This window comes from Apis florea, unplaced genomic scaffold (assembly GCF_048593485.1).
Source record: "Apis florea isolate Af1SG1 unplaced genomic scaffold, ASM4859348v1 contig_32_pilon, whole genome shotgun sequence".
NCBI classification, from domain to species: Eukaryota; Metazoa; Arthropoda; class Insecta; order Hymenoptera; family Apidae; genus Apis; species Apis florea.
This window is the reverse complement of record NW_028256733.1, coordinates 368589-395126: the sequence shown is the minus strand read 5'-3', so window position 1 is coordinate 395126 and position 26538 is coordinate 368589. Positions and strand designations below refer to the sequence as shown.

General features: G+C 38.0%; 3 protein-coding genes across 28 annotated transcripts in view; 2 read left to right on the top strand and 1 right to left on the bottom strand.

The window, feature by feature from the left end:
* Nucleotides 1-8640, bottom strand: part of LOC100867628 (uncharacterized) — an 82847-nt gene extending 74207 nt beyond the window's left edge. The window contains exon 1 of the mRNA XM_086911406.1: nucleotides 8623-8640. The gene's annotated coding sequence lies outside the window, so the exon portion shown is untranslated. The remainder of the gene's footprint in view (nucleotides 1-8622) is intronic.
* LOC100867381 (Cbl-associated protein) overlaps nucleotides 1-26538 on the top strand; it is a 107486-nt gene that overhangs the window by 53622 nt on the left and 27326 nt on the right. For 2 of the 26 annotated variants that reach the window (XM_086911385.1, XM_086911379.1), the window contains exons 1-13: nucleotides 7302-7400; nucleotides 15225-15272; nucleotides 16757-16953; nucleotides 17450-17645; nucleotides 17869-17967; nucleotides 18228-18367; nucleotides 18773-18845; nucleotides 19233-19268; nucleotides 20100-20244; nucleotides 20428-20539; nucleotides 21945-21977; nucleotides 25177-25232; nucleotides 25462-25631. In XM_086911385.1, the coding sequence (XP_086767511.1) occupies nucleotides 7379-7400; nucleotides 15225-15272; nucleotides 16757-16953; nucleotides 17450-17645; nucleotides 17869-17967; nucleotides 18228-18367; nucleotides 18773-18845; nucleotides 19233-19268; nucleotides 20100-20244; nucleotides 20428-20539; nucleotides 21945-21977; nucleotides 25177-25232; nucleotides 25462-25631 (1327 nt within the window). In that variant the 5' untranslated portion in view covers nucleotides 7302-7378. Of the gene's footprint in view, nucleotides 1-1817; nucleotides 7411-10988; nucleotides 11844-14714; nucleotides 14958-15224; nucleotides 15273-16756; nucleotides 16954-17449; nucleotides 17646-17868; nucleotides 17968-18227; nucleotides 18368-18772; nucleotides 18846-19232; nucleotides 19269-20099; nucleotides 20245-20427; nucleotides 20540-21944; nucleotides 21978-22748; nucleotides 22863-25176; nucleotides 25233-25461; nucleotides 25632-26538 lie in introns of those variants that run through there. The other 24 variants (XM_086911388.1, XM_086911383.1, XM_086911400.1 and 21 more) reach the window with 20 other exon arrangements.
* LOC116415150 (uncharacterized) lies at nucleotides 691-4497 on the top strand. The gene is made up of 2 exons (XM_086911408.1): nucleotides 691-1605; nucleotides 1666-4497. The coding sequence occupies exons 1-2, from the start codon at nucleotides 745-747 to the stop codon at nucleotides 2404-2406; spliced, it is 1602 nt and encodes a 533-aa protein (XP_086767534.1). The 5' UTR covers nucleotides 691-744; the 3' UTR covers nucleotides 2407-4497.

Genomic DNA, 26538 nt, shown 5'->3' with positions numbered 1-26538 from the left:
TCCGAGCCCCTCGACGCTTTCCCCTCGCCGTCCTTCGTCCCCGAGACGAGCATCGCTCCCGATGACAATTCCGTTCCGGGTGACGCGAGGAGGGCGAGGGAGAGATTGCAGATTCGCGACGTGACCGACTGGGACGTGGCCGAGGTCGATAACGTTGTTATTAAGCAGCAGCCCGTGATCGTCGAGATGGAATCGGACGCGGAGAGGGAGGGGGTCGGCGGCAACTTGGGCGAGGGGACGTCGGTTTCGAGGGATGAGGGGGAGGGTGGCAGGGGTGGCCAGTGTTGGGACACGGTGATGCCACGGGACGTGGAGAGGAAGTTGAGGAGGTTCATCGAGGGTCTAAAATTGCCGTGTTACGCGGAGGTGGAGGTGGAGGGGGGGGATGGGGGGGAGCAGCAGAGGGGCACGAGGAGGAGGAGGCGCGAGGCGGCGCACCACGCTCACTCGCAGGCGGCCAACAGGTTCTTGGACATTATTCAGGAGGAGGGCGAGAAGTTGTCGGAGGACGAGGAGCAGCATATCAGGGATTTTATCAACGAGGAGATCGGTAAATATCGGAGGGAGGAGAGAGGGTGTCCGAGAGGGGGGGAGGGGGCGGGAGGGGGGGGCTTTGGCGAGGTGAGGATAAACGTGACGTGCGTGGACGGGGAGGAGATGGAGGAGGGTGAGGATCCTCCTGGTGAAAGGGAGGCGGGAATTGGGGGGAGAGATGGGGGCTTGGAGAAGGAAAGGGGAAATGTAATGGAGATTTGTAATGGAGGAGAGACTGTGGAGGAAGGAATGTTGAAGAAAGAGGAATTGGCGAGCGATGAGGAGGATACGGTGAAGAGGGAAGAAAATGTGGAGATTCGTGGTAATGTAGGAGAAGCTGTAGCAGAAGGAGGAACGTTGAAAGAAGAGGAATTGGACAAGGAAAAGGAAAGTATGGAGATCGTTAATGGGGAAGAATCTGTAGAAGGAGGAATATTGAAAGAAGAGGAATTGGACAAGGAAAAGGAAAGTATGGAGATTGGTAATGGGGAAGAATCTGTAGAAGGAGGAATATTGAAAGAAGAGGAATTGGACAAGGAAAAGGAAAGTATGGAGATTGGTAATGGGGAAGAATCTGTAGAAGGAGGAATATTGAAAGAAGAGGAATTGGACAAGGAAAAGGAAAGTATGGAGGTTGGTAATGGAGGAGAATCTGTAGAAGAAGAAGCATTAAAGGAAAAGGAGAGTATGGAGGTTGGTAATGGAGGAGAATCTGTAGAAGAAGAAGCATTAAAGGAAAAGGAAAGTATGGAGGTTGGTAATGGAGGAGAATCTGTAGAAGAAGAAGCATTAAAGGAAAAGGAAAGTATGGAGGTTGGTAATGGAGGAGAATCTGTAGAAGAAGAAGCATTAAAGGAAAAGGAAAGTATGGAGTTTGGTAATGGAGGAGAATTTGTAGAGGAAGAAGCATTAAAGGAAAAGGAAAGTATGGAGGTTGATAATGGAGGAGAAGCTGTAGAAGAAGAAGCATTAAAGGAAAAGGAGAGTATGGAGGTTGGTAATGGAGGAGAATCTGTAGAAGGAGGGATATTAAAGGAAAAGGAAAATGTGAAGATTTGTGGTGGAGGAGAAGCTGTGGAAGGAGGAACATTGAAAGAAGAGGAATTGGACAAGGAAAAGAAAAGTATGGAGGCTGTGGAAGAAGGAACGTTGAAGAAAGAGGAATTGGAGAAGGAAAAGGAAAATGTGGAGATTTGTGGTGAAGAAGAATCTGTAGAAGGAGGAATGTTAAAGAAAAATATAGAAATTGGAGGAGAATCTATAGAAGGAGAGATATCGAAGAAAGAGGAATTAGAGGGGAAAAGCATAGAGATAGGTGATGGAAAGGAAGGCGTGGAGAGAAAGGAGAGCAAGGAAGAGCACGAAGAAATGTCGGATGAGAAATCTGAAAAGGTGATTGAAAAAAGCGAGATATTGGAAACGAGTAATGAAAACATGAATCGAAGCGAATCCAGGTTGATAGTTGAAGACGAAATTTCTGTCGGTAAAAAATTAGACGAAACGTTAATTAATAGGAGATCGAGATCGGAGGAGAAAGAATCATCCGTGGATGTATCGATCGATGAACGCAGTGTGATGGAAAACGTAGAAAGTATGGAAGAGGGGTCGAAATTGGGCGAAAATGGAAAAGAGGAATCGAAAACGGATGGTGACAGAGAAATCGAGAAATGCGTGGAGGAAGGAAAATTGGATTTGGAAAGTAAGGATGCGCGAGAAGCGTTAACCGTGAAGTCAAAATTAACGGGAGATGACGTAGACTCCGAAAACGAAACGTTGACTAAGCAATTTCTAAAAGAAGAGGAAGAAGAGGAAGCTTCGAGGAATATTGCAGCGCAAATATCCAAAATTGACGAAAAATTGAGCGCGAAATAAGCGATCGACGAGCGATTCTCGCGAATCAATTTTGAGAGTATCTTCGTTAACCGCTTTGCCCAAAGATTTATGCAAAATTTCGCACGACGCGAAGAGCAAACGTCCCCCAACACCGCCAAAAAGATCGTCCAGCCTCGACTTCCAAGAAAGATCAACCCGTGGACCAAAAGGGGGAAGCGAGGAGAGCATTGGGGATAATATCCCTGGCCGTTCAACGGAGAGTCTCGAGAGGACGGAGGACGCAGCTAGCTCCTCGTCGCGTCGAGATTCCACGGAAAGTTGGACGACGAGGGAAAATATTGGCACTCTTGGAACATTATTGACGATAATATCCAAGAGTGACGCCGGCGTCGAAAATATTCGCGACACTTTAAGCAACGTGGACATGGTCACCCTACCAGAGAGCGTGCGCAACGTGTTGGTGGACGATTCGAAGGCGTTGGGGGGGAGGGGTGCTTGCCTCGACGACAACAAGACGAACGAGTTGCGCAAGTACGCGGAGAATGGCGCCAGGCTTGGCAATGGCGCAAGTTCTGAAATAAAGCGTGACTGCTTGGATCGAGAGACACGCGAAAAATCGCGCACGAAACAGAGCGTGGACGGGCCACCCGTGAAAATTGTCATGGATCGGTCTCGAGAGGAGAGATCGTCGGATCTCCCCGCTTCGACTTCGAAACTTGGAGGGGGGAGGTGCGTGGAAAGAATAGAGAAAATTGACGTGGAATCTCGAGAGACGCGGGAAGAATCAGCGGCGTCCACTTGGAAAGGAAGCGCGGCGGACGTGGAATCGTCCACGATTCGAGACGAGGCGAGAATTTCCGAGAAATCCGAAGAGGAAGAAAGGAGAAAGGTTTCTGAGGGAAAACCCGTGGTGAGAATAGTGAAAATCAACGTGGAGCCGTCCACCGAGGAACCGGACGAAGCGAAGATTTTCAAGAAATGCGAAGAGGAGGAAAAGGTTTTTTACGAATTACACGAAAAATCACTAGAGTCCGTGTCGATGAAACAGTGCGCGGAGAAATCTGTGAAAGAAAGAATAGTGAAAATTTCTAGTGAGAAACAGGAAGAAAGGGAAAAATTCGTTTCTGACGGAAAACCTGTCGAGAGAATAGCGAGAATCAACGTGGAGTCGTCCACCGAGAAACCGGACGAAACGAAGATTTTCAAGAAATCTGAAGAGGAAAGAAAGAAAAAGGTTTCGTTCGAATTACCCAAAAAATCACTAGAGTCTATGTCGATAAAACGGAGTGTAGACAAGCCCGTGGAAAGAATAGTGAAAGTTAATGTAGAATCGTCCAGTGACGAACCCGACGAGGTGAAAACTTCTGAGAAAGAGGGAGAAAGGAAAAAGATCACCGACGAAAAACCCGTGGAAAGAATAGTGAAAATCAACGTGGAATCGTCCACCGACGAATCTGACAAACCGAACATTTCCAAGAAATGTGAAGACGAAGAACGAAAAAAGGTTTCGTACGAATTACACGAAAAGTTCCTAGAATCCAAGTCGGTAAAACAGAGTGCGGACAGAGCTTCGGAAAGAATAGTGAAAATTTCCAGTGAGAAACAGGAAGAAAGGGAAAAATTCGTTTCTGACGAAAAACCGCGCGGAAAACCCGTGGAAAGAATAGTGAAAATCAACGTGGAATCGTCCACCGACGAATCTGACAAACCGAACATTTCCAAGAAATGTGAAGACGAAGAACGAAAAAAGGTTTCGTACGAATTACACGAAAAGTCCCTAGAATCCAAGTCGGTAAAACAGAGTGCGGACAGAGCTTCGGAAAGAATAGTGAAAATTTCCAGTGAGAAACAGGAAGAAAGGAAGGAATTCGTTTCGCAGGGGAAACCCGTGGAAAGGATAGTGAAAATTAACGTGGAATCGTCGATTTCCGGAGAACCGAACGAAGCGAAGGAAAGGACTAGAAAGATTCGCGACGAGAACGGAGGGAAGGAAAACGAGGTCGGGCCGAGACGAGAGGTGCAGTCTCGTCATCATCGCGTGCACAAGAAGATCGTGAAGAACGAGACGTCGAGGACGGTCGAAACGTCTAGTAGTAGTAGCAGCAAGGAGTGCGGTAACAAGACGGAAAGTTCGAAGGATACGACGAGGGAGCTCACTACGAGCGAGGAAGAATTCGAGGAGATTTACAAGTATTCCACTCGCGCGTCCGGCGATGAGCCGCGATCCTCCCCCGCGTTCGAAATCGGCGAAGAGAGAAAGGACTCTCGTTCCCACGTATTGAACTCTATCCTGAAAAACGACGAGACGCGGTCTCATCGCAAACGAAATGTTTACGAGAGGAGCGAAACTTCTCCCTCCCCCAAAATATCGGATTCGACGAGGCTCCACGGCCCGATGGAAGCGTGGCAGGTGGACATATTCTCGATAATAGCCGAGGAGGCGAGGAAGAGCAAATTGAGGCGAGAGCGAATCGAATCGTCGCCTCTACCACCCTCTACCAGCGAGGACCTCTACTACGTACCGATCGAGAGTGGCTCGAATTACTCGAAGGGTAAGAGAAACGATTTCGAGGAAACGGGCCCCGTCGAATCGTTGAAAGATATCTGCATCAAGAAAATCTTGTCCATGCCGTACGGCCTGCACGTGATCAACGAGATCACCGTGCCCAGTTTCAATCCGTTCGAGAGTCTGGGAGCCGAGGTATCGAAATTTTCGACGACGAACGGGGTCCGTGGAAGTTCGAACCGCGTCGAGGATACTTGGCTCGGTTTATCGACCGCCACCGACCCGAAATTGCTCGTCTGCCTGTCCCCGTCCCAACGGAAGGCCGGGGTAAAGGCAACGGCCGACAATCTGCTCGATTTGCACGAGAAGTTCATCAACAGGCGCAACTACTTCGACGAGGAGCCCCCGCCACGAGTCCCCCTCGCCGGATATCGGATGGTAGAGGTGATGGGCCCCCGTGACGAGAAGGGGCGAGGAGTGGAGGAGTGGAGAGGAGGCGGCGAGAGGAACAGACTGTTGGAGATTATCAAGGAGAATTCGGACAGGAGGAGCGGCGGCACGAAATCGGTCACGTTCGAGGAATCGAGCCAATCCCGTGACGGGGTCCCTGGCTTTGACAGGGGTCGGCAGCGTCTGAAAGCCACCAGGTTGTGCGACTGGCTGAACTTGGCTCGCCACGCGACACCGCTCCCCGATGATTTATTAATAGAATCGTCGGGCGAGGGGGGGGAGGAGCGCGATAACCAGCGACTCGACGCGAAACGGTTAGACATCGCGAGGAATGGCGGCGGGGCATCTTCTTCCTCCACGCGGTTCAGGAAGAGCCACAGCGCCATCGTCCACTCCTCTTCCATGGAGAATCCTCCGGATCCTCCGTTCAGAAAGAGCCCTCTGAGCAGCGCCATCATCGACAAATCGGTACACTTCGTCCACTCCGTGGAGAGTCCACCCGAGAGGCCGGATCCGCCTTTCAAAATCTCCACGCCGTTCGGAAAGGGTCCTTCAACGTCGAACAGCGCCATCATCGACTCCTCCTCCATGGAGGATCCTCCTTTCAGATGTTCCACGCCGTTCAGAAACAGCCCTTTGAACAGCGCCATCATCGACGATCCACCCGAGAGACCGGATCCTCCTTTCAGAAGTTCGACGCCTTTTGGAAAGAGCCCTTTGACGTCGAGCAGCGCCATCATCGACAATTCTCCGGAGAGGCCGGATCCTCCTTTCAGAACTTCGACGCCGTTCAGAAAGAGTCCTTTGACGTCGAGCAGCGCCATCATCGACAATTCTCCGGAGAGACCGGATCCTCCTTTCAGAAGTTGGACGCCGTTCAGAAAGAGTCCTTTGACGTCGAGCAGCGCCATCATGGACAATTCTCCGGATCCTCCTCTCAGAAGCTCGACGCCGTTCGGGTCGAAGGTGGAGAAATCGGGGGGTAGGAGGGGGTTGGGAGGGGCGCGTTACAACGTGAATCCGGCGTTGATCGACGACAGGGTGGAGGTGCCTCCGAGAGCGAAGCGGGTGGTGAGCGTGGACAGGTCTTGCATCGACACGACCAGCATCTTCGACCGGGATCCGCCCAGAAGTCATCTGGAGCCGCGTAGGTACGGGGAGGAGAGAAGGGTGAAACGCGTGGCCGCCACCGAGATAATGGAGAACTTGAAGAAACTGCAGAACGAGACCGAGGAACAGTTGGCGGGGGGACGTGACACGTTGCCACCTCGACGATACGTGGCCCGCCAGTTGAGGTACATAGAACTGTTGGAGAATCAGTTGAAGAACGTTATATTGGCGGAGGAGGAGGAGAGGGAGGCGTTGGAGGGGTATCGCGCCCAAAGAGAGAGGAAAAAGAGAGGTGGAGGAGGAGGGAAGGACGAGGCCGAGAAGGAGGAGGATGAAAGAAGTTGTAGGAAGAGGGACGGGGCAAAACCGGGCGAGAAGTGGAGGGAGGAGAGTGTGGAGAAACACGCGGGGCGTGAGAGAGATTCGGCGAGAAGGGTTGCGGAACGGGAGAGGAACGGTTCCCACGTGGAGGAGACTCGAGCGGTGATTGCTAAGGGGAGGAAAGGGGTGGGTGGGGAGGGGGGGAGGGGGATGCAGGGAGGATCATCGTCGGTGGTGGTGAACGGGGAGGCGTTTCGTAGACGCATGTACGACGAGTACGTGGACAAGGTTCTGGAACGGGAGGAGAGGAAGCATCACAAGGTGGTGAAGATCAGCACGCACGAGGATATTAAGAAATGCGAGAAGAGCGATAAGGGGGTGGGTGTGACCACGGACGTGGAGAGGGAGTTCATAGAGAAGGCGAGGGACAGGTTGAACAAATTTGGGATTAATTTGGACGAGGCGGAGGATGGCGAGAAGGATGGTGGTGGCGAAGGGGGGGGAGGGGGGGAGAAGGTGGGGGAGGGGGAGGAGGAGGGTGTCGTAAAGGCGAAGTGTTTGATCGATGGAAAGGAGTTCGAGGACTCGAAAAAATTGCCCAAGCATCTGCAAGAATTCCTCGATATGCCGGCCAATGTCGACGACGGTGAGTCCAGGTGAAAAATGAAGGATTGTGCTCGTCGTTGTTTTCTTTTTTTCTTTCTTTTCTTTTTTTTTTTTTTGGGATTGAAATATTACCCGAGATCGATCGCCTGGATTTTTGGATTTTTTTTTTCTTTCTTTCTTATGCTGGTTTTTTGAGGTACAGAACGAGAGAGGCGTGTCGAATATTGGATGTAACAATTACTAAAATGGCACGTAAAATTGGATTGCATTGTGGTAGGTATCCGAGTGCTTGTCGTATTTTTGCTCGATTACTAACGATACTCGACGAACTTTTTTTTTCCATTGACGATCATTTTACATCTAGTTTACTCCCCCTTTGAAAAATTCAACGAATTGTATATATAATTTATTTGTACCTAATTCGTTGTTTATCGAATTCATTCCAATTTTTCTTTGATATAATTTTGTAACAAGAGAGAAATTTAATTGGAGAAAAGAGTTATTTCAAAAAGGGTTTTAAACTCCTTACTACTACTCGTCACGATGAAACGTGAAATAGGATGGCGGAAGGATTATACGATGAATCGATTATACGAGAAGATCACTTTCCTTCCCGTTAATAAAGTGGGAAATGCCGAGAGATAAGTTTGTTAGCTTTCGCGTGGGTCGCGTAGGTTATCGTTACGGCTGGCCAAGAGAACGACGAGACCAAACATATCTCTATAAGAATTTCCGCCGTTCGTTTCTCGTTTTATATAAATCGTGAAATTTCACGTACTATTTTTGTAACTCGTGACACACAACGAGTTAGAGAAATACCTGGGACACGGTTGGGAGGAATAATACAGGAAATTTCGAGTGGTAAGAAAATTTGTGCGTTCGAAATATATATCGCAACGGTTTTCAATCATATAATAAAATTCTTTTATCAAATATCGAAGACATTTATTCATTTGTGCATTCGTGATAATTATTCGAGATCTAAAAAAAGACACTAGACTCGTGCAACTAGCGATAATTATTCGTTTAAAAATTAAGATTAAAAAAAAAAAAAAAAAGAAGATAACATTGGGAGTAAATATAAAGTATATGCAAACGATAAAATAAAATACGAGTCAAAACATTGACTAACGTTGACTGTAACAACGATAATAAAAAGAACACTTTTTATAGAAAAATTACAAAATTATGGTTTAAAAAAAAAAATGTATACTAGCAATAATTAACCAATAATAATAATAATAATAATAACAATTACTTACGATTACAATTAACGACGAAACTGTATAACAGAGCTTTATCAGGGACTAAAAAAGACTAAACTAGTGCTCTACCAACAACTCCCCTCCCTCCCCCAAAGGATCCAATCTACGTCCAAAAACCCACGATTTATTTCTCCTCGATGTCCGAGCCTGGTCGGTTGCAACGCGATTATGATTCATTCGAGAATGAGAATCTAAATATAGGCCTCGAGAAAATAGGGCACAGCTTCACACGTAGAGAACGTCCAGCTTCTGAGGCTGAGGACCAACAACGGTCCTCCCTCGATTTTGGCTATTTCCGACCAATTGCGACACGCGCGTACCAATCCCTCCCCTCCTCCCTCGAGACCTTCACCCTTTTCGATCCCCCACCAGAGCTAGAAGGGGGAGGGGGAGGAATCGAAATGGACGTTCGTAAAAGTAAATATTTCTTATTAACGCGGTGAAGTGGCGTGGGAAGTGATGGTTAACTTGATTCGATATTTATTAACCGGTCGCGTACATGGAATATCTCAGAATATGTCAGATATGATTGTATATAAAAACACGTGTGTTTCATTCGTCATCCTGTGGTATGTAATAATGTAATATTTGTTTAATTTTATATAATTTCCGTTTCGAATATAATTTGGGGGATTTAACATAATTATTTTCGAGTCGAAAAATTTGATTTTCAAAGGAGAAATTATTTTGAGATTAAGCACGATAATTTGGATTTGTTTCGCGGATAGAGGGTAACAGTATGGATACAGTATAGTAGTAGTTTCTGAGCGGGTGACCCAGTTAACGTCACTGATATTTTGTAGCCTGGCTCCAAATTTGTTTTGGCTAGAATCGGTGTCAATATTATTTCACTGGTTTGTAGAATTTCTTCGTGCATTCTCTTCGTGATGTATTTTAGTTGATAAATTCAATTTATTATGGATTTGGACAAAAAGAATTTTATTTCGAACAACGAATTGAAACGGAATTTTTAAATTGTATTTTTAATGTAATAATATTTAGTTGAAAATTGAGGGTAAATTTTTATCTTTTTAAATAAAATTTAAAAAGAGCTTTTCCAGCGGAAGAAAAGCGGAAAATCCATTTTTCATCTTCCATTCATTAATACATTTATTTATTTTATTTTTAATCATTGTTTGAGCTCATTGTCTGTCTGTGCATCTCGCTTTATAATGTCTATCTAACGCACTTGGCTCTACTACTTGACTTAATAATATAGGATATATTTTAGAATATCGTGGAGTATTTGTAATAAATTTTTTTAATTACAACAACGATATTCAAAGAAGAAGCGTTACAAAAATGAATACATAATTTATATTGTATAAATGGAAGATTGTAAATTTAAACAATTTAATCCTCAATTAATTTTTTATTTTTAAAAATAAAGAACTATTGTTATATTTATATTTATAAAATTACAAATATTCCACGAGCGATGTAATAACGCTTTTTTATTTCACCAAATCTGCCAATTTTAAAGTAATAGATAATAAAATATATCTTTTGTTTATTTTATTTTGTTTAATTTTCTTTTTTTTTTTTTTTTGGGCCTGCTTCGGTTTGCTTTTTTTAAAGGATGCGGTTATAATTTTGCGACAAAGGAAACTGACAATGAGTACGGTCTTCTGCACGAGATTGACAGTGCTTTGAAATTCGGCAAAGGATTTCTGTTTGGTAAAGGTGCGTTTCATTACTTTGCTTTAGTTAATCCCAGCATGCATTTTACTTATAAATCGATGGATAATTTATGGAAATATTGAACGAGCTGGAAATAATTGCAAGCATGGTATCAATTAAATTTGATATAATTTAGTTCTCGATATTTTAGACGCGAAAATAATTTTTATTTAAAAAAATTATAAATTTAAAAGAAAAAAAAAAAAAAGAAGGTTTTCTTTCTCGCGTTTTCAATTAGTTGGTTAATTAGGTTGAGTAGCTTGTTATTTCATATTGCGTGTACAATTTAATTATTTTGGCGCTTGATTATACATTTCAGGTGAAAGAAGCTTGATCTTTCGTAGAAAAAATTTTTTCTCTTTTTTTTTCTCTTTTTAATTCGATGATTTTTTAAAATTAAAAACGGCAATGAATATCGAATTTTAATAGAAAGGAAGTCGCAACTTCTAATTTTTTTTTTTCTTTTTTTTCTTTTTTTTTTTTTTTAACAAATTCAATATTACAAGTAAGGTCTATTTTTAGCGTTAAAACAAAAAATTTTTATCAACACCGAGATACTTTGCTCCTCGCTCACTTGTTATTCATGAGGCTTTATTACTCCTGACGTAATGCAAATTTACATTAATTAGAAATAGTGGAAGTAGGAAGAGCAGAGCTCCCTTATTAGAAATTGGACTTTTTTTTTTTTTTTTTTTTTTTTAATTTATTTTTACATAAACATAATTATACTTACATAATTTTTACATAAAGATCTAATTATCAAATAAATACATAAAATTTAAAAAGTTCGTTTAATCATTTAAGAATTGTCTTTAAATTATTATTATTATTATTATTATTAAAAAGAATCGAAGAATAAGATAGTGAATGTTAATATATTTGTGAAACACATTTAAAGGATTTATTTAAGCATAAAAGTTCCTTTATTAATATTGCAAATAAGATGATATATCAATATCCTATACGTGAAACATACACATATGTGAACACGTATAAAACACAATATATATATATATATATATATATATATATATATATATATATATATATATTTCACTAATCACTTCCCAATAATCTAATAAAAATTATTTAAAATAAATTACATCGTTGTTTAAATCGATCGAGTTTTTAAAACGATCGAAAATATAAAAATATATAACACGCACCATAACCTAATCGAAACCATCTTACGAAATTCAAATTCGCATGTCGCCGTTTGTAAACATTTCCCATCGAGCGACGTTCTTAAAACGATCGAAACATTACACGCCCCTTTCGAAACGTTTACATTTCGATCAGTTCGGTACGAACCACGAACCGGAGAAGACGCGTCACGCGACTATTCTGAATCGGCGGCTTCTGCGTAGTTGAACGACGCGTAGAAATCGTTTCGATGGCGTCGTGGTGGGTATCGGGCGTCGCGACGCCTCTCAGTCCTCGGTCATCATTCGAGCTTCGTTTGTAATCCATCTCTCGAGCTTCGTTAGTGATCCATCTCTCGTGTGCGTGTACAGATTTCGAACAGATGCTGGAAAAAAGTGAGTGCACGTTTTTAACTTTTGAAACGAACAATTTTGGATAAAGGTTATGTAAAGGTAGAAGTAACGGTAGGATTCGTGGTGTTGTTTGAGTCAAGGATTAAGGTTCAACAGGTTGTCCTGCCAATTCACGAAGATCCGCTTTAAAATCGCGTCCGAATGGAAGAGACAAGTGTCGTTTTAGAATATTTTCTCCTGTTTCGATTCGAAGAGTCTTTTTGTGGTTTCCTTTGCGAGTGTTTGGAAAATATTTTTTGAAGAGATTTTTCGATTCGAGGGAAAGAAGAGTGATCGATGTTTTTGGTATTTTTTAAATATTTTTTCCTTTTACAAAAAAATTGGTTTTTCCATCGAAGATTTTTGAAAAAAGAGGTTATATTTTAAAGTTACTAAAATATTTTTAAAATAAATATTAGATTCAATCAATTCAAATTGTTTCAATAAATTAAACAAATTTTATAGGTTAATTTTAATACGAAATTTAATCATTTAAAATTAATTCATTTTATAATTGAAATTTGATCATGGCTTTTCAATATCGTTATTACTGATTCAAAATATCGGTTAAATTACCAACACGATCGTATTTGAATCTAATATTACGAACTCGATTCTCGTTATTTCATCGAACAGTAGTCCGTGAGATGCATCCATGTATATTAAGATATCTTAATATATATAATATGTATATATATATATATAACCCTCACATACATAAATTACGTATAATTCGATTGTTTAATTCAAAAAATGTAATTCTTGTTAATTGAGATTATTCGTTTTTAATACGTTTATAAATTCGACATGTTCAACTGCGTATTAGCGTGTACTTTATAATCGACATAAATTATAAGAAAAATAAAAACAATCGTGTTTACTGCCAACGATGAAAAACTCGCGATACTCGAGAGTGTTTTGAAAATATGTAGAAGTAACGTGGAACAGCTTGTTACTCCTCGATTACATAAAGGTGTCACGTTACCGCTCGGCAGATTGCACGAAATTGCAATATACGTGCGTTCGAGGTAGAAGTTGCCCGCTATTTTCGTTTGTCAGCCATTAGATTCTTCCGCTTTTTCGATTCTTTCGCGCGAAATTTGATTTGAAATTTTTTTTTATTGATCGATTTTATTTGTTTTAATTTAATTTTTTTATACTCTTTTTAAAATCGATTCTATATTCTATTCGCTCGTTTGAATCGTGTAAAGAAAGATCTATTTTGATTTTTCTTTTTTTTTTTTTCTATCGAATCTATCGATTGATTTTGCTTGTTTAATTTCAATTTTTTTTTTGAATCGATTTTATATTCTTTGCGCCTGCGAAATTTCGTATCGTATAAAGAAAAGTATATTGATTTAATTTTTGTTTTTTTTTATTTTTTTATTTTAAATTTTATATTTTTTTCTCGTAAAATTTAATTCGTAGAAGAGAAATTGGAGAAAAATCCATAATCCGATAATTTTCCTTCTTTTTTCGATTTTCTTTTTAAAATCAATCGTAAATTTTATCAATTATATAAAAATGCAAAAATAAATAATAAACAAATAAAAAGGTGTCCAAAATTAGTTTAGGATAAATAATAAAGATCATATTATAGTGAAAATGGAATAATTTTAATGTTTTCTTTTGTTTATCATTCTTTATGTAATAGAAGAATATTAATTAATGGAAACGATATTCTATAATTTGCATTAAAAATCAGTAACGTGTAAATATGGAAATTTATGATAATAATGTTTCGTTAACTAACTAAAATTGCATCATTTTAAGTAATATTTCATATTTCATGGAATAAAATTTTTTTTTCTTCTTTTTTACATGTAAATATCTTATTTACATGTAATCAAAATTAACATAATCTTTTAGTATTTTATTTATTTTTTTTTTTTAATTTTGAATAAAAATTTCAAATTACTCTTGCTAAACAAGAAATTAATTAATTACACGAAAATTTGCACTTGCATTTTACAAATTTACATTTCTTTAATTAAGTTCATAAAAAGTGGAATGAATTTTTTATCTGACTTTGTTCTAAATTTTCGTTTAATTAACAAAATGTCATGAAATTATAAAATTTATAGAATGTTTCAAAAGATACTTGTCACCCTCTCTTACATTTTACTATTCATTTTTTTTTTCTTCCCTCTCGTTCTCTTCTTTCTACTTCGAAGCTCATCAACCTTGCTTCTTTATTAATGATCCGCACCGTTCTTATAAAGAAGCAATTTGAGAAGTCTTTAGTGCGTTCTTTATCACGATTTAAGCAAAAAAAAAAAAAAAAACAGCGTCTCCGTGAATCTTTTTTCTCGTTATAAAAGCTCTGATACATTTTGTATAAAGGAAAAAAAAAAAAAAAGAAAGTCTTATCGCATAATCGTATTAAAAAAAAATTTCATCACGAGATTTTGATATATATAGAAGATCAATAATTTCTTCTATGAATTGTATGAGTGTATAATTTTCACTATCATTAATTTAAATTTTAAAAAATCGTATGATTACGAATAGAATTTGAAATATTGAAAAAAAAAAAATATATTTTTTGAATTATTTTTATTAATGTCAAAAATCAATTTATATTTTTTTTCTTTTTTTTTTTATTCATTTATCTCATAAATTTGACACGATAAGAAAATTTCCCATCCAAATTCGGATTATACGTTGGAATACGTTTTTCCATTTTCAAAGGAAAAAACAAAAAAAAAAACTGTTGTACAAAATCATATCGTGAATTAAAAATATTATAGATTTTTATCTTTCGTTAGATTAATATCAGAGAATATTGTCCATAATATAAAAAATATAATCGCAATATCGTTAACAAAAGACATTCCACCAACTTTTTGTCAATCAATTGCGTGTTATTTTCAGAGTTCGCATTAGGGAAGCGATTTTTTTATTCGAAATCGATGTGTGTCTTCTTCAACAAAAGTAATCGTGGGCATGGTTCCAAAGGTCACGTTGCTTGTCAATGCGGATATCACCTTTAAATAGAGCGTTTGAAATAGGAGAAGAGTGATTAATGAGCGCATGTATCTTGATATGAAGATAGATGAAGTACATTTGTCGTGTTCATGTATTTGTAATCAAATATTACAATTCTGATTCAAATTATATACAGTAGTAAGTAACTATAATTTTTTCAATGAATGACAATCACGCTGACCACTTAATTATAATATAAATTTTTCGACTTAGAATAATTTTCGATTGAAAAGGAGCGTATATTATTTTTAAATAATTTATTGTCGATTAATTAATTTTTTTTTTTTTAATTTTTCTCAAAGATTTTTCTCAATTATTACCAACTCTTGTTTTTAATAAAGAAAAATAGAATTGTTATACGAAATTAGTTAAAATATACTGATTGGTGATTTTCAGAGAACGTTATGTTCGCTCCCACGTTTAAAGCTTCTTCCGCAACACCAGGTAAAGTTGCAAACGAAACGAGAAACTGAGAAATTTGAAAAAAAAAAAAATACATGTAATGTAATATTTTTGAGGACTGGTTATAAATTTGCAATAACTAAAAATTATGCAATAACGTTAACACTGTGTGTGTCTTGCATTTTTTTTTTTTTCAGATGCGCATGCTTGTGGTTTTAATTATTCAACTACAATTATACATCACGTAAATATAATATACGAGAACGAAGAATGATCTAAAACGACAATTAAATAACTTGAAAATAATTGATCCGAAAAATATTTCCAGATATTGTTATTTCTTTCTTGAATATTATTAAATATCACAAGATTGGTGAAAATGTGTGGATATTTTAATTAATTTTAATTAAATCAAAATGAAAATTGTTCTATAAGAAGCGCTATGCAATTAGACGTATCTTTAATATCGACGCCCACGAATTTCTAATTTTACGATTGAACCGTGTTGCTTATTTCCTCCTGTTAATGTCACGGATATTGAATCTAAATTTGAAAGAATTATTTCATTTTTTTCTTTCTTTCTTTAAAATCATTGAAGAAAGATCACATGTATAATAATGACAATCGACACACATGGAAGAGAAGGATGAAATACACGAGTGATTAATTAATTAATCAATTATAATTCAACTCTTAGATTCGTCATTTTCATCGTAAAACAAAAAATAAAAAATTCCAAAAAATTCGAAGTCCCTCCTCTGCCTCGAACACCAAACGACCATTTCGTCGACCAATTGCACGAGGTTGTAGAACGAACAGGAACATGGATAATGAGCGTGACGATCGTTCAAAAATTCCTTTCTTCTCCTCTCTTGCCTCGCGTAAAACCTCGATTCTTTATATATAAAATACCGCCTCCAGATAGGCCAAGATTAGCAAACCCCTTGCACATGTGGAATCGTTGATTTTGTAATCGTTGCTTGGCGTAAAAGAGGCAGTGGCGTTATTTTCTCGTGTTTCGTTCTCGAAACTTGGAAATTTTTGGAAAATTGTTGGAAAAATTATGCGTTCGAGCGTATATATCGAGGAAGATTTTTAGATTTTTATTAATTAATCTTTTTACATAAAGTGTTATATAAAAAATATTTACAAAGAGAATGTTCATGATAATACTTTTTCATATTGTAAAATTTGCTTTCAAACGCATTGTTGTTATTTTGCGCTTCGAATAATCAATTAACTGAATATACTCGTACTTGCAATCTTGCGATGCTATGCTGAAAATCCGTAAAACCAGAAAATCTTTTTTTTCATTTATTTAAAGCCAGTTACGCGAACAAAATGTGATAACAATCGAGTTTGGGTTTGCTACGTTTACTAATGAATCTCGATATTATCAAACCCTTGTCGACACCCTTGGAAAACTGAGGGAAGGAATGGAAGAAGGATATTTGGGTGGAGACAAAAGGGTCAAGTAAGAATCGATGAGAGAGTGACGTTGGACTAACCACGCGAACGTTTTCCAGGCGTTTGGTCACCTGGAAGCGAGCCACCCCCGAAGGAGCCGAGCCCCGAGCGGAAAGAGTCTCAAAAGGATGGTGGTATACCACCGATCTGGACGCCTTCCAGCGCTGGGGCAAGCCCAATTGCCGAGAAAAAGGAATTTCGACCGGTTCAATTCGAGAGCCCTACCCTAAGCCGGAAGAAGGTAGCGCAGCAAGAAGTGAGTTGTCAAGCCCCTCCCCACCGTCCATCAACCGTAAAATTTAGGGCTTTTGGAAACGTTTGTAGAATGGTTACATTGGAGAAATGAATTATTTTTTAAAGAAGTGTATTATAATCTGTGTACAATTTTTCTCTGTTGTACAATTAATTGTATTAAATGTAGAGAGATAATTTAGGGAATATCGTTCCATTTAATTCGTACTTTAAACCTTGCTTTACAATTGATGGGAGATCAATATTTGATTAAATTCAAAGCAAGGAGATCTCGAATATCGTGTGACGCTTTTCAATTTTGGTAAAAAGTTGTGACGTTTCGTTGGATTAATAATTATTGTTAAATATTGATCCATGTTTTTTTTTTTTTTTTTAAGGAAGGTAAGACGGATAATTTTTAGCTTCGTTGATGTTCATTGAACGAGGTGGTGTTAGTTAGAGTTTATTTGATAAACTCTTGGTATGGTGTTCCGGTGAATTGATAATTGAATTCTGTTCAGAGCACGCAGGAAACTCCACCGCCTTGGGAGGCGGAAAAGAAGGAAATAACAAGAAGTAGTTATGAGAGCGCTAGTACGAGTTCGCGAATTGTCAATTCTCACTCAGCACCGTCCCAGGGATTAAATTCATTAAGTTCAACGCCTCGACTGCCACGTGCTCAGAATCCAACTATAACGCTGCTTCAAAAAGCAAGAGGTGAGGCGCAACAAATTAAAATGGACAATGCGATTAGAGGTTGTGATTAAATTTAGAGGATTTCTTCTCAAATTTTGTTTCTTTAAATATTTGAAAGACATATACTGCACAGACTTTTTTTTTTTTTAAACGAAGTTTCCTTAGATTTATCTCTTTTATATCTCATAAAAATAAAAGTACAAATCACTGTTGCATAATCTCTGTTCGTGTTATAAAATCTTAGAAGGGCAGTTGCCAAAGGGAGCAGCCTATCTGGAAGAGAACGAGACGGAAAAGCGTCCAACCAGCGACGAGAAAGGCATAATTAGTCCAGGAGAGATCAGTGAGTATATTTTTCATCGTTGAATGTTGCATTATAACCGTGTATCACTGTCCATAAGCTCTCTCTCTCTGCTCCACGTTTTAAATTGTAATTTCAAGAATCTGAAGTGGTTGAACCACTTCTCGTGACTCTGGTACCAACTTTACGCGATAAATGGTTGTTTAAAAAAAAGTTTTCTTTCGCGATAAAGTTCGGTTGAGCCGAACGGTTCTTTTCACATTGGTTTTCCGCATTGTGAAATTAAAATGATGTCCGCTCAGTATACACGGTGAAGAAAGAATACGAGAGCGAGCCGGAAACGGAAAACGAACCGCCGAAGAAGATGGCCGACTTGGGTCCTCGAAAATTCGAGGGTATCGGCCCAACATCTAAGGAGGGTATTCCCCTTGTTTTGAGATCGGTAGGTCGCTCCATCTGTCAACAGTTAATAGAAGCTTTAGGTATCATTAACAAGAAGAGGAAAATATTGGATTCTTAATTATTCGATTAATCGGTTGGGAAGTTTTAACAAGATTAAAAATATTAATAATATTAAAAATTTTCTTGATTTTATTAATTATTGGCTATAACTTTTAATAATAACAAGATTATTAATAATATTAATAATATTTTGATTCTAATCAAAAATTCTGATTATAATAAAAATAACAAATATTTAATTGATTAATTTATTAGGTATTTTAACTTAACTTAGTTGAAAAATAATACTTAGTTCGGTTCAAAATATTGGCCGGATTTGGCTTTTCATTTTAGAATTAGAGAATGTCTACGTTACGTTTCATTTAAGTGAAGAAACATTTTATAGGAAGTCAAGGAGAATAATCAGACAAAGTGGTATAAGAAAATGTACGACTCGTTGCATCGTGCAGACAGAAGCGGTGAGTTCATGCGACAAATATTGTGACAATAGCCTCTCGATGCTTACACATATAATTTGGAAATTAATTGTTAGCAATTAATCAAGTGCTCGATAATATTTTCTTTTTTTTCTTTCTTTTTATTTATTTAATAATTTTCTTAAAAATAACCAAAAATTTTCTTCATTGTTTCTTTTTCTCTTAATTAATTAATTAATTAATTAATTAATTAATTAATTTGAGCATCGCAATTTTTAATTTTAACAGATTTCTACTAGAACTAAGTACTAAAATAATTTCAATTCAATAAGAGGAATGTTTAAAAAGAAAAACGAGAATAATATCAAAAGAATTAAAAAAAAAAAAAATAGAATTAATCGTGAGATTAATATTTAATCTCATTTTCAGATGACTACGTAACCATTCGTTACAAACAGAGAAGAGGTGAATACACGGTCCAACGAAACGAAAAAAATAAATATATATAATAATATAATATATATATATATATATATATATATATATATATATATATATATATACATACGTATATACGAATACTAATAAAACAGAGAAAGCTTTAGAAATTAACACGATAATAATGGCCTTCTTCTTCTACGGTCGATTTTTCGCTTTAACATAGAAAAGTCACTGACGTTTCTCAGTGTTGTCTCGCACAGACACAGCGTGGTGTCGTTTACACGCACCAATCACATGTTATCCATCGACATATTAACCATCCTAATCGTTAGTGCGTGAAAATAACAATAACCGTTGATTGTAATTGATCATTGTGACGCCGCCCTCATCTTTTAACATCCTGCTACCGATTAATCGATCGTTTCCTTTTCAGCTTCTGTGTACGAATATGTACACGTAATGTATACCACCCATGCTAAATAAATCTTAAGAGACGCTTAGAAATTTAGATCGTGAACGTTATTAACGTTGAATTAATTAATATATTCATAGTCCAAATTTAATAATTTTTCAACAATATTTCAAATATATTTGAAATAATCGAAGAAATTGATCCTTTGCGCTATAATTATTTTCAAGAATAGAATCTAGTTTTCACAGTTTTAGGGTAAAAAGGATTAAATAAATTTGTCCCAAATATGTGTGTGATAATAATACATATATATATATATATCATTTCTCACTTATGTTTGTCGGTGATGGATGAAATTGTATAGAATTTTTAACACGCGTTTAAGTGAATTTAGCAAGGTTGGTGGTGATGTATCTTCGATCAAAATGTATTTTTTTTTCTAGGGACGAGATACGGTTACGGAAGCGGAAGTGGATATTTAAGCGAACCGGAACACCGTTTGTACTCGGATCGGTCCGCCACCCTCGACAATCGTCGACGCCTTCGTAACAGGGAAAATGATTTCTTCACATCGACTATGCCCAGAAAGTAGGATATTAATTTTCCATTCTCCGATGATTTTTCAAAATATCGCGCGTAACGTTATTTTTGAAACGAAGAGACGATGAAAATTATTATCGGCGTTATTGTTGTATAATAGTTTAAAATTCTGTAAGAACTTAAAAAGGGGATCATCGAGATGTTTTTTAACGATAAATTTTACGATTTTTGTTCGAGGAATGGCACGTTGAAGTACAGTTCAGAGGTTTATAAAAATCAGCCTGGCCGTATCGAGGACTACGAGCCTGGACGATCTTCGATCGCCGAAAAGGAAGCCAAGGAGGTACGTAAATTTTATCTCCTCGAGTTCGATCCATCCCTTTGCAACCCTATTCTTTCTTTTCTTTCTTTTTTTTTTTTTTTTTTTTCCCTCTATACGAATTCTCTTCGAAAACATCCCCCCTCCCCCATTGAAATTCGTTGTACAATACTTGGAGAAAAATCATATTGCGCAAAAAATACGGAAGAAATTACCTTTAACAGAGAAAAAGTACCACCATCTTTTCATAATTTCTCAATCGGATACTTAATTTTTAATTTTTCCTTCTTTACCATCGAAGAAACATTGCTTAATTTTTTCCCTTTTTTTTTTTTTTTTTTTTTTTTTGGCATTTTAAAACATTAAAATATCATAATGAGCAATTTTAAAATTGGATTCACGAATTATTTCGAAGATTAATCCTCCGCTTGGGAAATAAAAAGGCACCTTTTCTCTGCCCCATCGAGACCGACAGAGTATCCCATTGAGCGAAGATTAGATAACGAGTTAAACTTTTTTCGCGCGCTTACAATTACGCGTAATTGGTCGCGAAGTGATCGCTTGATTAACTCGCATTAATTATCGGCCGCAAATTATCGGCAAATAACACACACACACACGGTACGTAGAAGCTTCCCGACCAAAGTGTGCCTCGATCTTGATCGTTTGAAATGGCTTTGCTTTCTAGCCGACTTCTGTCACACGGACGAGAAGGAAGGTAACGATTATATCGACCGATTGTCAGAACAATTTAAACAGATGCCAGATCACTTCTTTTTCTTCTTCTTTCTTTCGTTCAAGTTTTATTTTATTTCTTCTATTTTGCCCGCGTGACCGATCATTTAACGTCACGTTTCTTTTTTTTTTTTTTTTTTTTTTTGAATATACGTCTCATATATACGTATATGAGAATCGTTTCAATGTGTTCAGAGATATATATCGAGCGCACGCAATCTCTCGTCCATGCTTTCAGATAATTATATTTTATCGTATATTATACTTTCTCTCTATTTTTTTTTCCTTTTTCTTTTTCCCTTATTTTGATTAGCTTCCGTAGCGCTGCTTTTAGCGATTCAAACACGGTGACTAACTTTTCATCTAAGAATTCTTTTGGTAGAAATTCTTTCTTATTTGGAATTCTATTTTTTTTTTTTTTAAATTAATAATTGGTATCTTATTTTGGATTCTCTTTTCAACGATTGCAATCGTTTTTAACAAATGGTATTTTACATCGATTGTATTGTAAAAGATTATAAATATTAAGGAGAGCGAATTGAATAGTTGAAAAAAGTATTAGATGAAAAGTAGTGACGAAAATACATCAGTTTTATATATATATATATTATATTTTTTTCTCAATTTTAACATATATCATCTTTAACCTCATTTAGCGTACAGATTAACGCTATATTTAATCTTATTTTTCTAGTGGTGGGACGAGGTCATGGACATATTTGACGGGGTACGCCATTTTTTTTTTTATTTAATCTTAGTCGAATAAGATTCAGCCTCCATTTCTTTCCCTTCTCACGTTCATTCTCACACTCTCCTCGCACAATTGAAGAATTAATTTTATTTTAAAATTCAAGCTTAAATTTCAAATTGTTATTGATCCTTTGACAACATAATTTCAGCTTTCGTTGTAAGTCTTAACAAAATCGAGGATTGAGTAATAGGATAGGATTTTATTTCGTTTTAGAATTTCGTTAATTCAAAATTGACAGGTTCTTTTTCTATCGATCGGTGAATTTCAAAAATTACATTTACAATAATATTTAAAATAAAATATCATCTATTACATTTCTCCACTATCTCCGAATAATCTAACAAATTAGCTTTTCTGGTGTTCAATTGAAAAAAAAAAAAATCTCCAAATCAAAAATAAATTTCATCCTCCTTCTCCCCCTCCCTCCATCGAAAACGAAAAACAAAAGAAATAAAAAATTCTCCCCGCAAATACACAAGTATCTTTTGATCGTTGTCCATGTGTGTGTGCGTGTCTTTGGTGTTTGCCTATCGTGTCCCGTGCTCGTGCGCACCTTGGACCACCACCAATCATCCCCTTGGACCGCCGCCATCACTTCTTGCGTCTTCTCGGTGTTCCCTACTTCGTTCGACGCCGCACCAACCGACCACGAACCAACGACGAAACCCACACGACGAGCCTCGCATAACCAAAAAAAAAAAAATAAAAATAAATAAAAAAAAACCAAAAAAAAAAAAAAAAAAACAGTGGTTGAACGACAATGGACATCATCCTCAGGGTGCAGGGATGGAGGATCTCGGCGAAGCGCAGTTGAGCCACCGCGCTCTGAGCCTCTCCTACCGACCGGAGACCGGTCGCAATGTAAGGGTATCGGCGGTGAGCAGCAGCTCGAGCAGAACCGTCGAGCTCGTCCCGAAGAACGGCGGCGGTGGCCGAGACGCGGCGCTGGATGGCGAGGGGTGTCGCGGGAGGGTGGCGCGGTCGAGGCAGTGGTCGAGCGCGAACGTTCTCGATCGGCCGCGGGGCGCGGGTTGCGGGGACAGCGACACGGAGAAAGACGGTTGGACGGTGGGGGGGGCTCGACCCGTTGAACGAGCTGCTCTCGCCGCCGAGCGCGGTTGGCAGAATGCTGTCGGCATGCTGGAAGGAAGGTCGAAGAGCTTCGTGCTGCCGGATCGTTGCTTGCGCCGATCCGATTCCCCGATCGCCGATAACAAGTCGTCGGCGCTTGTGCCGAGGGCAGCAGCGACCACCGCAGCGGCGGCAACCACGGACGCGTGGGAGCAGCATCGCCATCATCGCCAGCACCATCACCACCATCACTACTACCAACACCACCACCATCATCATCACCATCACCAACGCGTCTCGCCCACTTCTTCTTCTTCCACGTCTTCTTCCATCTCGAGCACGAATCACGTTACGCTATCGTCGTCGTCGCCGTCGTCCGCGACGACGCCCTCTCTTCACAACGTTCAACCACGGGTTAGAGCGTGCGAACGAACAGAGATCAGAGCCGGCTCTATATACAATAGTAGAGATGCACGAGATCTATGCACACGTGTTCGTTCATGTTCGATCGGCCGACCGATCGATTTCGTCGTTTTATTCCCCCTCGCGTTTCTTTCGTTTCGTTTCGTTCCGTTCCGTTCCGTTTCGTTTCGTCTTGTTTCGAATAGGGTACGATGATCGTTGGGAGGATATAATAGGAAGGAATCGAAGAGTATGCACTCGTATTTGTATTTGAGAGGTTGTTACCAGTCAAGGTAACAAATGTCCCTAGAATATAATATAGTATCCCTATATATAATTTAATATCCCTAGAATGTTATATGTAATTATATTATACATGTATTTACTAATGCAAAGGATTAAGATTTATGTAATTGGTAATTCTGAAAGGTTTTTTTTTTTTTTTGTAAAAGAAGGATAAAATTTCTGTTATTGTTAATTCTTTCCAACGATTGTACCTCTGTTCGGACGGCGGCTTGAATATTTTTTTCTCTTTCACATTCTTCTCTCTTTCTTTCTCTCTCTCTCTCCCGTTTGATTTCCTTCTCGTTTCGTTTCCGTATCGTCCTTTACGTCTTTCTCACTATGTATGTATCTGCTTGTCTATGTAAGTGCTGTGTACGTTGTCTTATCTCCTTCTTCCGTTTCACTTTCGCACCAATCTTCGTTTTATATTCCTTGTTCCAAATATTCGTGTATTTTTAGAAAAACGTATTTTTTAGAATATAATATAATTGTTTCAAGTGAAAATACGACCTCTTGAGAGCGTTTATACCGAAGAAAGTATATTTTTCTCGAAATTATGATAAAGTGCAGTTCACTCTAATCAGGAGAATTTAAATTAAAATGGATGAATCAATTTGTTTCCAATCAATCCATCTAAAGTAATTCTACCTTCAATCGTTTGGTTTCGTTTTCTCTTTATTAATCAAATATTCTTCGCATCACCGATTCTTTTTAAAATTTTTGGTAATTTTCCAATTATTCTTTCTTCATCTTTCTTTTTCCTCCTTCTCCTTGCAAGCTTTTGTTTTTCACTCCTTCTTCTTCACTCCTCTCTTCGATTTTTCCCCCCAATTTTTAACATTCTATTAATCTCTTTCAGATTCTCTCCTTTTCGATAGTATTCGAAATTTTTCCATATCCTTTTCCTAACTCGTTGTACGCAGAAGTAGTTTCTTCTCTCTCTCTCTCTCTCTCTCTCTCTTTCTGTATCATTTTCTTTTCCCCATTGGCATCACTGTTGTCGCTGTAATTTCTTTACAAAAAAAAAGTTCCTATCTCGAATGTATATTTTACGACACCAATGACATCTTTCATCCTCATGCTCGTTCAAACCCTTCATTGTATTAATTCACGCTTATGCATTAGCCGAATGTTTTGCACGAATGTCGGATCGAGTAAATGCCAATGATCGATGTTTTCGTTCTTGTATGTTGTACACTCGTGAAAAATACGCCGATCGAATTGTCGTTTTCATCCGTTTTCCGATTTTTATAAAAGTGTCGCGAATAAATCGCGATCGACGATGAAAACGAACAGCATGATGTACGTGTTAAAAATTGCATACACGAAGCTTTTTTATTATTATCATTATTATCATTATCTATTTTTTTAACGATAATTTTTTTTTTTTTTTTTTTTTTTTTTTTATGCTTTTCAGCCGTTCGACCAGCACAAAAATCACCCGCCGCAAAGATTGAAACCTTATATGTCGCAGTAAGTTGAAATATATATATATATAGTTTTTATTTATTTATTAATAGTAATTTCGATAATATTTCGATCGATTTTTTGATAAATTTGTCGACGAAATATCGCAAGAGAGATCGGAAAATTTGTAAAATTTGCAAATATTTGCAATTATTGATTAATAAATTAAAGATATTTGCCAAAAATTACGAATCATTATTTTGAAATTCTTCCTCTTCACAATACTTGTTGACAGCGCTCTCAAAGAGTCGGGATACGAGAGTGATTCGACGCTGGTGTTTCGTCGCAAGGAGGACATCAGTCCGTTGAGTCAGCTCGAGCAAAGATTGGCCTACAAAACGGTTCAAAGTGGTGGCGACGTGCCCCTTCATGGCCTTCGTAAACCAGCCCCAGAACGACCGAAGGGTGAGTGAATCCATTTCGAATTCCATTACGAAAAGTTATTCCTACATCTCTGTGAACACTTTTTCTTTTTTTTTTAATTTTTTCGATCGTTTGAATTTTGATCTTTGAACAGGCATGCGTGCATAAGATCGATCGATTGCGTTTCGTTTTTTTTTTTTCCATATCACGTTTGATAATATTAATTTACTAATTACTAATATTGTTTGTGTTTTCTTTTTCTTTTTTTATATATATATATATATCTGCATGTTTTTGTGAATTTTTATTTTCAAGCTTTCCAAGCATGAGATTTTTTATTCATTTTTACGAATCTGCGGCGTTTGTTTTTAACAGCATCGAGATCACGACATCGTTTGGCGAATTTGAAATTTTCTTTCGAATAAACACCTTATGTTTTTCTTTTAAAATTATATTTATCGAAATATCTTCCCCTAACACGTTACGTATAATACGCTCGTTTCGAATGATTATACGTATACAATATTCGTATGATTTCGTTTCAAAATTATCGGATCGAATAAAATTCAACTCTCGATAATTTAACATCCCATCTCACTTGAATAATGCATCGAGTGAAAAGTACACACGGCATTGGTTATAATACCAGCTGTCTGCCAGCCAACATGTCCAACTGCAGCTTGTACACACCTTTTTCTCTCTCTCTCTCTCTCACACGATTATCCTTCGTAGCTCTTTAAGTCATTCACCGCACCGCCTCACTTCGGTATCTATCGATATTGGTGTTCGACTTAATCCCCTTAATACGATGCACAAGTATATATATCACACGCAATCCAAGAAGACTCTCTTTCGATGTTCACTGCTCTGCGCTGGATTGAAATAAACCGAACAAAATAATGATAAAAAAAAAAAAAAAAAAAAAAAGCAAAACTCAATAAAACAAGCT